The sequence below is a fragment of the Xyrauchen texanus genome, chromosome 22 (assembly GCF_025860055.1).
Source record: "Xyrauchen texanus isolate HMW12.3.18 chromosome 22, RBS_HiC_50CHRs, whole genome shotgun sequence".
Taxonomy (NCBI): domain Eukaryota; kingdom Metazoa; phylum Chordata; class Actinopteri; order Cypriniformes; family Catostomidae; genus Xyrauchen; species Xyrauchen texanus.
In genome coordinates, this window is record NC_068297.1 from 2,724,783 (window position 1) to 2,740,264 (window position 15,482).

The window sequence follows — 15,482 nt, forward strand, 5'->3', positions numbered from 1 at the left end:
ACAGATGGACAGACAGATAGATATACTGTATACAGACAGACAGAAAGATATACATATAGACAGACAGATAGACAGACAGACAGAAAGATAAACATGTATACGGACAGACAGACAGAAAGATAAACATGTATATGGACAGACAGACAGACAGACAGACAGAAAGATAAACATGTATACGGACAGACAGACAGAAAGATAAACATGTATATGGACAGACAGACAGACAGATGCTGTATACAGACAGAAAGATAAACAAGTATATGGACAGACAGACAGATAGAGAGATGCTGTATACAAACAGACAGAATGATAACCATGTATACGGACAGACAGACAGACAGATGCTGTATATAGACAGACAGAAAGATAAACATGTATACAGACAGACAGAAAGATAAACATGTATACATACAGACAGACAGACAGAAAGATAAACATGTATACAGACAGACAGAAATATAAACATGTATACGGACTGACAGACAGACAGATGCTGTATACAGACAGACAGAAATATAAACATGTATACGGACAGACAGACAGACAGACAGACAGATGCTGTATACAGACAGAAAGATAAACATGTATATGGACAGACAGACAGACAGACAGAAAGATAAACATGTATACGGACAGACAGACAGATGCTGTATACAGACAGAAAGATAAACATGTATATGGACAGACAGACAGATAGATGCTGTATACAGACAGACAGAAAGATAACCATGTATACGGACAGACAGACAGACAGACAGATGCAGTATACAGACAGACAGAAATATAAACATTTATACGGACAGACAGACAGACAGATGCTGTATACAGACAGACAGAAAGATAAACATGTATATGGACAGACAGACAGACAGACAGAAAGATAAACATGTATACGGACAGACAGACAGACAGATGCAGTATACAGACAGACAGAAATATAAACATTTATACGGACAGACAGAAAGATGCTGTATACAGACAGACAGAAAGATAAACATGTATACAGACAGACAGATTCTGTATACAGACAGACAGAAAGATAAACATGTATACAGACAGACAGACAGATGCTGTATACAGACAGACAGAAAGATAAACATGTATACGGACAGACAGATGCTGTATACAGACAGACAGATAAACATGTATACAGACAGACAGACAGATGCTGTATACAGACAGACAGAAAGATGAACATGTATACATACATACAAACAGACAGATTCTGTATACAGACAGACAGAAAGATAAACATGTATACAGACAGACAGAAAGATAAACATGTATACAGACAGATGCTGTATACAGACAGACAGAAAGATAAACATGTATACGGACTGACAGACAGACAGATGCGGTATACAGACAGACAGAAAGATAAACATGTATACGGAAATACAGACAGACAGATGCTGTATACAGACAGACAGAAATATAAACATGTATACGGACAGACAGACAGACAGATGCTGTATACAGACAGAAAGATAAACATGTATATGGACAGACAGACAGACAGAGAGAAAGATAAACATGTATACGGACAGACAGACAGACAGATAGATGCTGTATACAGACAGAAAGATAAACATGAATATGGACAGACAGACAGATAGATGCTGTATACAGACAGACAGAAAGATAACCATGTATACGGACAGACAGACAGACAGATGCAGTATACAGACAGACAGAAATATAAACATTTATACGGACAGACAGACAGACAGACAGACAGATGCAGTACACAGACAGACAGAAATATAAACATTTATACTGACAGACAGACAGAAATATAAACATGTATACAGACAAACAGAAAGATAAACATGTATACGGACAGACAGACAGATGCTGTATACAGACAGACAGAAAGATAAACATGTATACGGACAGACAGACAGATGCTGTATACAGACAGACAGAAAGATAAACATGTATACATACAGACAGACAGACAGATTCTGTATACAGACAGGCAGAAAGATAAACATGTATACAGACAGACAGACAGATGCTGTACACAGACAGACAGAAAGATAAACATGTATACGGACAGACAGATGCTGTATACAGACAGACAGAAAGATGAACATGTATACATACATACAGACAGACAGACAGATTCTGTATACAGACAGACAGAAAGATAAACATGTATACAGACAGATGCTGTATACAGACAGACAGAAAGATAAACATGTATACGGACTGACAGACAGACAGATGCGGTATACAGACAGACAGAAAGATAAACATGTATACGGAAATACAGACAGACAGATGCTGTATACAGACAGACAGAAAGATAAACATGTATACGGACAGACAGACGCTGTATACAGACAGACAGAAAGATAAACATGTATACGGACAGAAAGATTCTGTATACAGACCGACAGAAAGATAAACATGTATATGGACAGACAGATGCTGTATACAGACAGACAGAAAGATAAACATGTATACGGACAGACAGACGCTGTATACAGACAGACAGAAAGATAAACATGTATACGGACAGACAGATTCTGTATACAGACAGACAGAAAGATAAACATGTATATGGACAGACAGACGCTGTATACAGACAGACAGAAAGATAAACATGTATACGGACAGACAGACGCTGTATACAGACAGACAGAAAGATAAACATGTATACGGACAGACAGACAGACAGATGCTGTATACAGACAGACAGAAAGATAAACATGTATACGGACAGACAGATTCTGTATACAGACAGACAGAAAGATAAACATGTATATGGACAGACAGATGCTGTATACAGACAGACAGAAAGATAAACATGTATACGGACAGACAGACTCTGTATAGAGACAGACAGATTCTGTATACAGACAGACAGAAAGATAAACATGTATATGGACAGACAGACAGACAGATGCTGTATACAGACAGACAGAAAGATAAACATGTATACGGACAGACAGATTCTGTATACAGACAGACAGAAAGATAAACATGTATATGGACAGACAGATGCTGTATACAGACAGACAGAAAGATAAACATGTATACGGACAGACAGACTCTGTATAGAGACAGACAGATTCTGTATACAGACAGACAGAAAGATAAACATGTATATGGACAGACAGACAGACAGATGCTGTATACAGACAGACAGAAAGATAAACATGCATACGGACAGACAGACAGATTCTGTATACAGACAGACAGAAAGATAAACATGTATACGGACAGACAGATTCTGTATACAGACAGACAGAAAGATAAACATGTATATGGAGAGACAGACAGACAGACAGATGCTGTATACAGACAGACAGAAATATAAACATGTATACGGACAGACAGATTCTGTATACAGACAGACAGATTCTGTATACAGACAGACAGAAAGATAAACATGTATATGGGCAGACAGACAGACAGATGCTGTATACAGACAGACAGAAATATAAACATGTATACGACAGACAGAAAGACAGACAGACAGACAGACAGACGCTGTATACAGACAGACAGAAATATAAACATGTATACGGACAGACAGACAGACAGACAGACAGACAGACAGATGCTGTATACAGACAGACAGAAAGATAAACATGAATACGGACAGACAGACAGATGCTGCATACAGACAGACAGAAAGATAAACATGTATACAGACAGACAGATGATGTATACAGACAGACAGAAATGAATATGGACAGACAGACAGATGCTGTAGACAGACAGACAGAAATGAATACGGACAGACAGACAGACAGACAGACAGATGCTGTATACAGACAGACAGAAAGATAAACATGTATACGGACTGACAGACAGACAGATGCTGTATACAGACAGACAGAAATAAAAACATGTATACGGACAGACAGATGCTGTATACAGACAGACAGAAATATAAACATGTATACGGACAGACAGATGCTGTATACAGACAGACAGAAAGATAAACATGTATAAGGACAGACAGAAAGAGAGACAGATGCTATATACATACAGACAGAAATATAAACATGTATACGGACAGACAGATGCTGTATACAGACAGACAGATAAATGTGTATACAGACAGACAGACAGACAGATGCTGTATACAGACAGACAGATAAACATGTATATGGACAGATAGATGCTGTATACAGACAGACAGAAAAATAAACATGTATAAGGACAGACAGAAAGAGAGACAGATGCTGTATACAGACAGACAGACAGAAAGATAAACGTGTATACGGACAGACAGACAGACAGACAGACAGACAGATAAACGTGTATACGGACAGACAGACAGACAGATGCTGTATACAGACAGACAGAAAGATAAACATGTATACAGACAGACAGACAGATGAATAGATAGATAGGAATGAACGAATGAACGTTACATTTCTATAGCGCTTTTATACTACACACAAAGCGCTTTACACAGTGAACAGGGGACTCTCCTCGACCTCCACCAGTGTGCAGCATCCACCTGGATGATGCGACGGCAGCCATAGTGCGCCAGTACCCTCACCACACACCAGCTATTGGTGGAGAGGAGAGAGTAGAGTGATAGAGCCAATAAATGGATGGGGATCCACAAGGCCATGATAGATAGGGGCCAATGGGGGATTTGTCCAGGACACCAGGGTTACACCCCTACTCTTTTCGAGAAGTGTCCTCAGGTTTTTAATGACCACAGATAGTCAGGACCTCGGTGATGGATGGATGGATGAACGAACAAACAAAAGATAGAAGTACAGACAATTATACAGCCAGACAGTTAGATAGATATTGTAAACAGACAGACAAATACTGAACATACTGTCAGACAGACAAACAAACAGACAAGACTGTCAGACAGACAGATACTGTAAACAAGGAAGTCAGACAGACAGACAGGCACAGATGGATATATAGTGTATACAGACAGACTGACAGATAAGATGTGCATGTATACAAATAGACACAGATGGATGGACAGACAAATAGAGATATACATGTAGACAGACAGACACACAGACAGATAGATGCTGTATAAAGACAGACAGACAGACAGACAAATAGATAGATAGACAGATAGATAGATAGATAGATAGATAGATAGATAGATAGATAGATAGATAGATAGATAGATAGATAGATAGATAGATAGATAGATAGATAGATAGATAGATAAAAAGCAGAAAACCTTTCTCTGAAGTGAGGCAACTACGCGATCACACTTCAAACATTTGTACGAGACAGGTAACGCCAGCACAGGCAAACCAGTCATACGCTATCAACCACCGAGAGCTAGTTAAGGAAGACGAGGGGGGCAGAAGGGCACTAGATAAAGCAGAACACTGCAGTGTGGTTAAACCATAAAGCTCCTCTCGAGAAAACTCCATGAGTGAAGCAAAGTGGGAGGCCCAGAAGGATCTAGTTCCTTTTTCCCCAAAGGTCGTCCTGATAGCTTAAACATACCCATTAAAAATACTCAGTAGGAACAAAGTTTTGGGGGAAACCACAAGCTTTCTTGGCCACATCCAGAACTGACTGGGCCTTGGTTTTAATTGAGACGGGACATATAATGTCTCATGGTAAAACCCCCTTGTCCACGGTTCTTGCTTCAGAGCCTAAATTACATCTTTCAGCCGTGGCCATTTATTTCACTTGGCGCAGTGAATACAAAAGGATGTTATAGAAGACTCTTGTGCCTATGCCACGAAAGTTCAAGTTCAAATTGCAAAGATTCGTGGGCTTTCATGTTTCAGAATGGGTCTTGGCGTCAACATTAGTATTTGATTGGGTCTGATAATGATTCATTTCGTCTTATCTTTTCATTTCAAACAGGACTGAAAATGCTCCTGTTGATTTCATAATGATGTCATAATGAAGTCAAAGCTACACTCGATTTCAGCTCTCTAGTTTCTCTTTTGGCATATTTGCATGTCTGCCTGCGCATGGAGGAAAGTATTTGATACTAGTTTGATAATGCAAACTCAGATGAGATGACAAGTCAATTAACGAGGGGATGAAACTGAGTCTGACCCTCTGACTGGAGTACATTTAACATCGGGCACTGGGGTTCTGGTAAAACCGAACCCATCGAAACCACATAGGAGCTACAGAGCTCTTTTGGTGAGCTTTGTTGACTGTAATTGGTGGAGCTTTCTCTGTAGGATCATGGGTAATGTAGTTCCTCACAAGTTCTACTCACCTCCAGCCTCTCTTGCTTGACATCATCCACCTCCTCTTCCTCACACAGAGACAGAAATTCCCCCGTCTGGTCGATGGAGCCCAGGAAGTCCTGCGCCAGTCGCTGTCTCTTGTTGACGCTGCTGCTGTATTTGTCTGTAAGTGGACAGAATCGGGCTTGTTTTCTGATTGTCTCTAAGCACACATCTGCAGGTCAGCTGGGTTTGTTTACACCTGACCTGTGTCCAGATCAGTCCACTCACCTCTTGTGCTATAGTTTTTTTATCGGAGTCATCTTTGCTGAGAGTACAGACCAACTCTGAAGGTCCCAACTAACCTTAGGGACCGTTAACAAAGAACATTTTTCTTTCACCGACGTGCTGGATCTCGCTGATTTGTCAGCATCTCACAGATAAGCACAGCATTTTTAAGACGGCGTGTCAAGTTAGAAACAACTTTTAAAAGCGTGCCTTGAGTGACCAGCATTCAGTTCTTTTGTTGCGCTGTCTCTAGCTTTTTAGACATTCTGTCTGAACGGCCCCTCAGTCACTTTGTTTTCTCTCCCCAATTTGGAATGCCCAATTCCAAGTTCTTGTGGTGGCGAAGTGGCTCGCCTCAATCTGGGTGTCGGAGGACGAATCTCAGTTGCCTCCGCGTCTGAGACCGTCAATCTGTGCATCTTATCACGTGACTTGTTGCGCGAGTTACCGCAGAGATGTAGCGCGTGTGGAGGCTTCACCCTATTCTCCGCGGCATCCACGCACCCCACCGAGAGCGAACCGCATTATAGCGACCACGAGGAGTGACTCTACCCTCCCAAGCAACCAGGCCAATTTGGTTGCTTAGGACACCTGGCTGGAGTCGCCCTGGTCGCGACTCCATGTGTGATAGTCAGCGCCAATACTCGCTGAGCCACCCAGGCCCCACAGTCACTCTTTAAAATGACAAATGCTAAACTATAAACAACCAGATTTAATGAAAATGATGTGACATTCCTTTACACGTATCACAGCCATTCTACATTTGGCAGGACACTTTTATCCAAAGCGACTTACAGTGCACTTATTACAGGGACAATCCCCCCCGGAGCAACCTGGAGTTAAGTGTCTTACTCAAGGACACAATGGTGGTGGCTGTGGGGATCGAACCAGCGACCTTCTGATTACCAGTTATGTGCTTTAGCCCACTACGCCACCAAAATTAAATGTTTTATTTATCATAATGGATAAGTTGGAGAGGCTAGTGAAGGAAAAGCAGCCAGGAAGTGTCCAGTGTGCATGGGAACTCCTTCAACTACTCTTTTTAACTACTCTTTAAAAAGCATTCAAGGGTGACTTGATGACTTCACTATAATTCCAAAATGAGTAGTTGTGTCCAGACTTTTTGGTATTGTATCTGTGATTTTTCTAGATTCTCTTGACTCTGGTTTTGGTCACACCAACACAATCCTATATCAAGCTCTGTCATGGCAAATTAATTTAACATTTTCCACTATGTTCAACGTTAGTGGGCATTGCAGGCGTAAAGCTACAGGGTGGGGAAATAAAATAAAAGGAAAACATGAATTAAATGAAAGGAAATACACAGATTAAACACACTTCTGTGAAGTAACGTCTGGCTGTGAATGACATAAATAGCAGAAAATGTTTAATTAAGGTTACAGAATTTATGACGCTTTAATAACGGCTCTTTTTATGGACTTCAAGTTTGCTGGTTTGGCGTGTGTAACCGTGAACAGACTGTAATTGTGGACTTCCTATGTAAACGGGGCAATTCAATCAAAGGGTAGAAATGTCACTTTATATAAACTCTCTTATAAATTATACAAATATGTTGATGCACATAATTAGTAGTGTATTTCTGGCTTTAAGTAAACCTTATTTTGACATTTGATACAATGAGTTATTTGGATGAATAAAACAAAAATCTACTAATTTGGATGAATTGTAAACACAGTTTTTGAACAAGGATGAAATCCTATAAAACATATTTGATCTAGTAAAGACCTCCCACAATTAAAAGTGAAAACATGTCATTTTAAATAGGTCTAAAGTAAACGTTCACACTTGTGGGGTCACTATTGACATCTTTTTTCAATTACACTTTTCACTTCAATTATTTTACTTTTAATATGAAAATTGCAAAATAGAAGCATTTTCGCAAGTGGACTCAGTTGAACCTCACTGTATCTAACTCCAAATCTGCTATTGACTTATAAAAGACAATAGTGGTTAAACAGAAGTTTCATATTAGCTGTTTTGTTTTGTTTTGGGGTCACTGCAAGAACACTGTGTGCTCGCAGCTGTCAGTTCTACTGGAGGAGAGGTGGTCAAACGAACTGGCATTACAGTCTCTATCTGAACCTTTTCTGCAGCCCACCACACCAGAGGAAGCAACCCTGCCCCAAACACGAGCCGTTTACATCCTGTAAGCCTTTGAAGAGAGAAAGAGGCTGCTGTGTCCTTAAACTCCCCAAAAAGATCAATGCCTACTTATCATTTTATAATGTGTCAAATAAAGGACAAAATAATCTAACGGTTTTAAACTCTTCAATTAAGGCTTTGGAAAATAAAGTGAACTGTAAGAGACAGACAGACGGACAGACAGACATCCAAGTATATAATGTAGACAGACAGAGAGATACTATAGACAGTCAGACAGACATACAGACACACAGACAGAGAGACAAACAGACAGATAGAGACTGACAAACATACTGATTGACAGACATACAGACAGAAAGGTAAACAGACAGAGACAAACAAATAGATACTGTAGATGGTCAGACAGACATACAGACACACAGACAGACAGAAAGAGAGACAGACAGAAATGTAGACAGACAAAATGTAAACAGATAGCGGCAAACAGATACTGTAGACATACAGACAGAGAGAGACAAACAGACAGAAAGACTGACTGAATGACTGAAAGGTCTGACAGACAGAAAGGTAGACAGACCAAAAAGTAAAGAGACAAACTGATAGATACTGTTGACAAACATACAGGCAGAGTGATGGACAGGCAGACAGTGAGACAGACTGACTGACAGACAGACAGCCGAAAAGGTAAACAGACAGAGACAAACGGATAGATACAATAGACAGTCAGACAGACATATAAACACACAGACAGATAGATGGAGAGGCAGAGAGACAGACAGACACACAGATAGAGACAGACAGACAGACAGACATATTGACAGACAGACAGAAAGGTAGACAGACAAAAAGGTAAACAGACAGAGGCAAACAGACAAATACTGTAGATAGATATTCAGACACAGACAAATAGATAGAGACAAACAGACAGACAGAGAGACAGAAAGACAGACAGACAGACAGAAAGGTAGACAGACAAAAAGGTAAACAGAGACAAACAAATAGATACTGTAGACAGACATACAGACAGAGAGATGGACAGGCAGAGAGTGAGACAAACAGACAGACAGACAGAATTGTAGACAGACAAAAAGGTAAACAGACAGAGACAAACAGATATATACTCTGGACAGACAGATAGTCAGATAGATGGACAGGTGGACAGGCAGACAGTGAGAGACAAACAGAGAGACAGACAGACAGACAGACACACACACACACACACACACACACACACACACACAAACACACAAACACACACATATAGAGACAAACAGAGACAGACTGACAGAGAGAGAGAGATACTGTTGACCTATAAATACTGTATCCAGACAGACATACAGATATATAATGTAGACAAACAGACATAAACAGAAAGACAGACAAAAAGGTAAACAGAAAGAGACAAACAGACATATACTCTAGACAGACAGACAGACAGACAGACAGACAGCCAGATAGACAGACAGACAGACACACACACTCACTCACACAGACAGACAGAGACAAACAGATATATACTCTAGACAGACAGACAGACAGACAGTCAGATAGACAGACAGAAAGACAGACAGACAGACAGGCAGGCACGCACACACACACACACACACACACACACACACACACACACACACACACACACACACAGAGATAGAGACAAACAGAGAGACAGACTGACAAAGAGAGATAGATACTGTAGACCTATAAATACTGTATCCAGACAGACATAAACAGAAAGACAGACAAAAAGGTAAACAGACAGAGACAAACAGATATATACTCTAGACAGACAGACAGATAGATGGACAAGTGGACAGGCAGACAGTGAGAGACAAACAGACAGAGAGACAGACTGACTGACAGACAGACAGCCAAAAAGGTAAACAGACAGAGACAAACAGACATATACTCTAGACAGACAGACAGGCAGGCACACAGACAGACAGACAGACAGACAGACAGACAGACAGACAGACAGACAGACACACACACACACACACACACACACACACACACACAGAGATAGAGACAAACAGAGAGACAGACTGACAGAGAGAGAGAGATACTGTAGACCTATAAATACCAGACAGACATACAGATATATAATGTAGACAAACAGACATAAACAGAAAGACAGACAAAAAGGTAAACAGAAAGAGACAAACAGACATATACTCTAGACAGACAGACAGACAGACAGACAGCCAGATAGACAGACAGACAGACACACACACTCACTCACACAGACAGACAGAGACAAACAGATATATACTCTAGACAGACAGACAGACAGACAGTCAGATAGACAGACAGAAAGACAGACAGACAGACAGGCAGGCAGGCAGGCAGGCAGGCAGGCACGCCACACACACACACACACACACACACACACACACACACACACACACACACACACACAGAGATAGAGACAAACAGAGAGACAGACTGACAAAGAGAGATAGATACTGTAGACCTATAAATACTGTATCCAGACAGACATAAACAGAAAGACAGACAAAAAGGTAAACAGACAGAGACAAACAGATATATACTCTAGACAGACAGACAGATAGATGAACAAGTGGACAGGCAGACAGTGAGAGACAAACAGACAGAGAGACAGACTGACTGACAGACAGACAGCCAAAAAGGTAAACAGACAGAGACAAACAGACATATACTCTAGACAGACAGACAGGCAGGCACACAGACAGACAGACAGACAGACAGACAGACAGACAGACACACACACACACACACACACACACACACACAGAGATAGAGACAAACAGAGAGACAGACTGACAGAGAGAGAGAGATACTGTAGACCTATAAATACCAGACAGACATACAGATATATAATGTAGACAGACAGACATAAACAGAAAGACAGACAGAGACAAACAGATATTGTGGGCAGAGATTCGACAGACAGAGACAGATCTTATAATTTTGTGCAATTTTTTAAACGAGTTTGTTAAGAAGTTGTCAGTTGATTGTAAGCCTTTGTAAGAGTCTTTTTCTGTCGTTTCTTTTAATGTCATGACAGCGAACACTCGTATTGTGTGATATTACAGTCAAATCTGCTCCATCGTTACATTACACTCTCAATTTGATGTAGGATATTTGATTTGATTAGTTTTATTCCCTTTCTGGAGTTTAATCCCACATACTGAAAAAGGCAAAACTCTGCCACTGTTTCCAAGCCAATGTGAGCAAAACAACATGCAGAAGAGTGAAACATTCAGCAGAACCATCCATCAGAGCGCACATGGAAAAGTATCCGCACAGCACAGACATGCAGACTCCTGCTCAATCGAGACAGCGACTGCACGAGTTAATGTTCCTTCAACTCTCAAGTTTCACTCTAGACGAGGAGCAAAAATCCTAATGATCCTCCGCATGACATTACACGAGAACGCCGCTTCTCCGAACGATGCTTCTCCTCCAGCGCTCTCAGTTTTTGGTGATATTGATGAGAGTGCTGGAGCGCAGCTCAAAGCGGCCGATGCCACAGCTTCTGTCTGCATTCTGGTAATGAGTCCCCTTGATCGACTGTGGCGTGCGAAATGACCTCGCTTGACATCGCTCATTATGTGCACTTCGTCATTTAGGGCAATGACTGAATGAAGGAACATTTTCTATACTTCTTACTAATCCACTAATTTTAAACAGAAGATTCTAGAAGCATCACACCTGAATCCAGAGGGTCCTCATCATCGATGGTTTTCAGGATTTTGGATTTGTAGTCTCTGTACTGCATGTATCTGATGAGTCTTCGTAATTTTTTCTGAAAGGTCACATAAAAAGAGCCGTCATCATTCAAAATACAAATATCTAAATCTGTTCCACCATATTCATTTTATTTATCCGGATGTTTTTTGTTTTTGGCCCATTCGGGGTAAATTCTGGAGACTGTTGTGGGTGAAAATCCCAGAAACACTCAAACAAGCCCGTCTGACACCAACAATCATCCATGTGATTATCTGATCAGCCAATCATGTGGCAGCAGTGCAGTACATAAAATCATGCAGATACGGGTCAGGAGCTTCAGTTAATGTTCACATCATCCATCAGAATGGGGAAAAATGTGATCGTTGGTGCCCGACGGGCTGGTTTGAGTATTTCTGTAACTGCTGATCTCCTGTGATTCCACTACAGTTACAGATTACATGCTGTCAAATGTAGTTTGTAACACATTCCATTACATTACTCAAGGTCAGAAATGTAATCTAAATATTTTGGATTACTTCTTCAGCACTGGTAGATTTCTTTAACTTGTTTTGACTATAAAAACTCTGCCAGTACAGTAAGACGAAATACACAAACCCAAATATCTGATGCAATGTTGTTTCTAAAACAAGATTAATCAAACTGATCTTGTTTTAAGGATTTTTAGATATTTTTACAGGAAAACAATACAAAAATTATTATCAAGAATACGTCGTTTGCCCTAATATCAAAGAACTTACTAGAAAAACAGAAATTATGATCCATTGTGAATTTTCTTGATAATAAATATGATGATGTCTGGTAACGTGTGCAGGTAAAATGGCTAGAAATAGCATTTTAGCTTAGCGTAAAGCTAACAATTTACACAAGTTTATTTCTATTTCTTCTGCTCCAAACGTACTTCTCTGTCTGCTCGTATGAAAGTAACACATCATAAGAAAGTGTTTCACAGCTGTTCAGATGCACTTTGGATCGCATGTAGTGGAATACAATTACTAATATTTTGTATTTCAAATACGTAATCCCGTTACTCCACAACCCTGCGCACGCACACAACGCACGCACACACACATACACATGCACGCACACAACCGCACACAAATACACACAACCACAACACACAAACACAACCCCACACACAAACAAACACACACACACACAACGACAACACACAAACACAACCACACACACAAAAACACAACCACAACCACACACACACACCATACACACACAACCACACACACACACACACCATACACACACAACCACACACACAAACAAACACACACACACACAACGACAACACACAAACACAACCACATGACACAAAAACACAACCACAACCACACACACACACCATACACACACAACCACACACAAACACAACCACACACACAAACACAACCACACACACACACACACGCACAGACACAACCCCACACACACACACCCACACACAACCCCACACACACAAACAAACACAACCACACACACACAAACAAACACAACCACACACACACAAACAAACAACGCCACACACAGACACAAACACAACAACACACACAACCCACACACACACACAAACACAACCACACACATACACACACACACACACAAACACAATCCTACACACAAACACAAACAACCACAACCACACACACAAAAACACAACCACACACAACCACACACACACACAACCACACACAAATACACACACACATATATATATATATATACATATATATATATATATATATACATATATATATTATATATATATATAAACTGTATATCATGTTTTATTGAACTTTTATTAAATTATTTATAAGTGCCATCGCTCAGAAACACTCATAAAGACTCCGTGTGGCATTTTTCATTCACTCAAAAAACAGTTTAGGGGGGTTTGGGTATCTCGACGAGTATTGACGTTGACTATCACACCTGGAGTCGCGAGTTTGAATCCAGGGCATGCTGAGTGACTCCAGTCAAGTCTCCTAAGCAACCAAATTGGCCCGGTTGCTAGGGAGGGTAGAGTCACGTGGGGTAACCTCCTCGTGGTCGCTATAATGTGATTCTCGTTCTCGATGGGGCGTGTTGTGAGTTGTGTGTGGATGCTGCGGAGAATAGCGTGAAGCCTCCACACACGCTACGTCTCCGCGGTAACGCGCTCAACAAGTCACGTGATAAGATTTGCGGATTCGTCTTCCGCCACCCGGATTGAGGCGAGTCACTACGCCACCACGAGGACTTAGAGCGCATTGGGAATCGATTCAGTTTGATGGTATTTTGTTCCTTGTGTTCATTTAGTGATAAAGTGGGAAAACACACAAAACTGCGTTTTAGTTCTTACAGAGAACAATTTAAATCTACTTGTCAACAACGGCGGCTTGTTTTTAGTTAAACCACCCATCATTAATTCTTGCTTTGAGAGATGTGAAAGTAATGCATTAACATCAGTAGCCCATAAAGGCTACTAGCAAAGGCTAATGATTTCTAGTGTGCCCATGTCTCGGAGCACATGTTTGAGTGTATGTACCTTGTCTTTCCTCATTAGGAAGATGATATCCTCTGGTGAAATGACCCGGGCCCCTCTCAGGAGGGCCACCTCGGCCGCCTGATGAAGCTACAGACAGACAGAAAAAACCTCATTATGCAACAGCCAGTGCTAAAGATGTGTTTTTAACATGTGTAATTTAACCAACATGGCATCTGCCGTTTACAGACCTTGAAGAAACCGATGAGAGCTTTTATTTTGACAGCGGCGCTTTAGTCACCGGTGGCCAACAAAAGCTTTTTGTCTTGTTTAAGAGCATGTAGCGAAGAGGAAAATCTCAAATGAATGTTCTGGAATTATGGGATGTCACATGGATATTTTCAAACGTGTCTTCACAAAAGGACAACAAAGCATAAAAATGAGTTCAACCACAAATGTAAATACATCAGGGCCCTCAACAGAAAAGGTAATGATCTGTGATGTATAATAATCACAAGCACACAATTAAGCAAGAGAGATTTGGTTATTCATGAAGCATGTAAAGAGGGTCACTTTATTTGTTAAAAAAGTTAATTTGGTTAATGACTGCATATCAAGGATGTGTTTAGATATATGAGGAACATAAAATGACCAAAACACAATTTTGCATTTTAAACTGATATAAATAAAATGTTTAAATGGGAATTCAAGTATAACTATATAATATA

At 40.5% G+C, this 15,482-nt stretch overlaps 1 protein-coding gene across 4 annotated transcripts in view; it reads right to left on the minus strand.

The window, feature by feature from the left end:
• Window positions 1–15,482, minus strand: part of LOC127662448 (transcription initiation protein SPT3 homolog) — a 147,300-nt gene that overhangs the window by 30,836 nt on the left and 100,982 nt on the right. For all 4 annotated transcript variants that reach the window (XM_052153622.1, XM_052153620.1, XM_052153621.1 and 1 more), the window contains 3 exons: window positions 14,818–14,904; window positions 12,246–12,339; window positions 6,191–6,324 (listed from right to left, as the gene is read on the minus strand). In XM_052153622.1, the coding sequence (XP_052009582.1) occupies window positions 6,191–6,324; window positions 12,246–12,339; window positions 14,818–14,904 (315 nt within the window). The remainder of the gene's footprint in view (window positions 1–6,190; window positions 6,325–12,245; window positions 12,340–14,817; window positions 14,905–15,482) is intronic.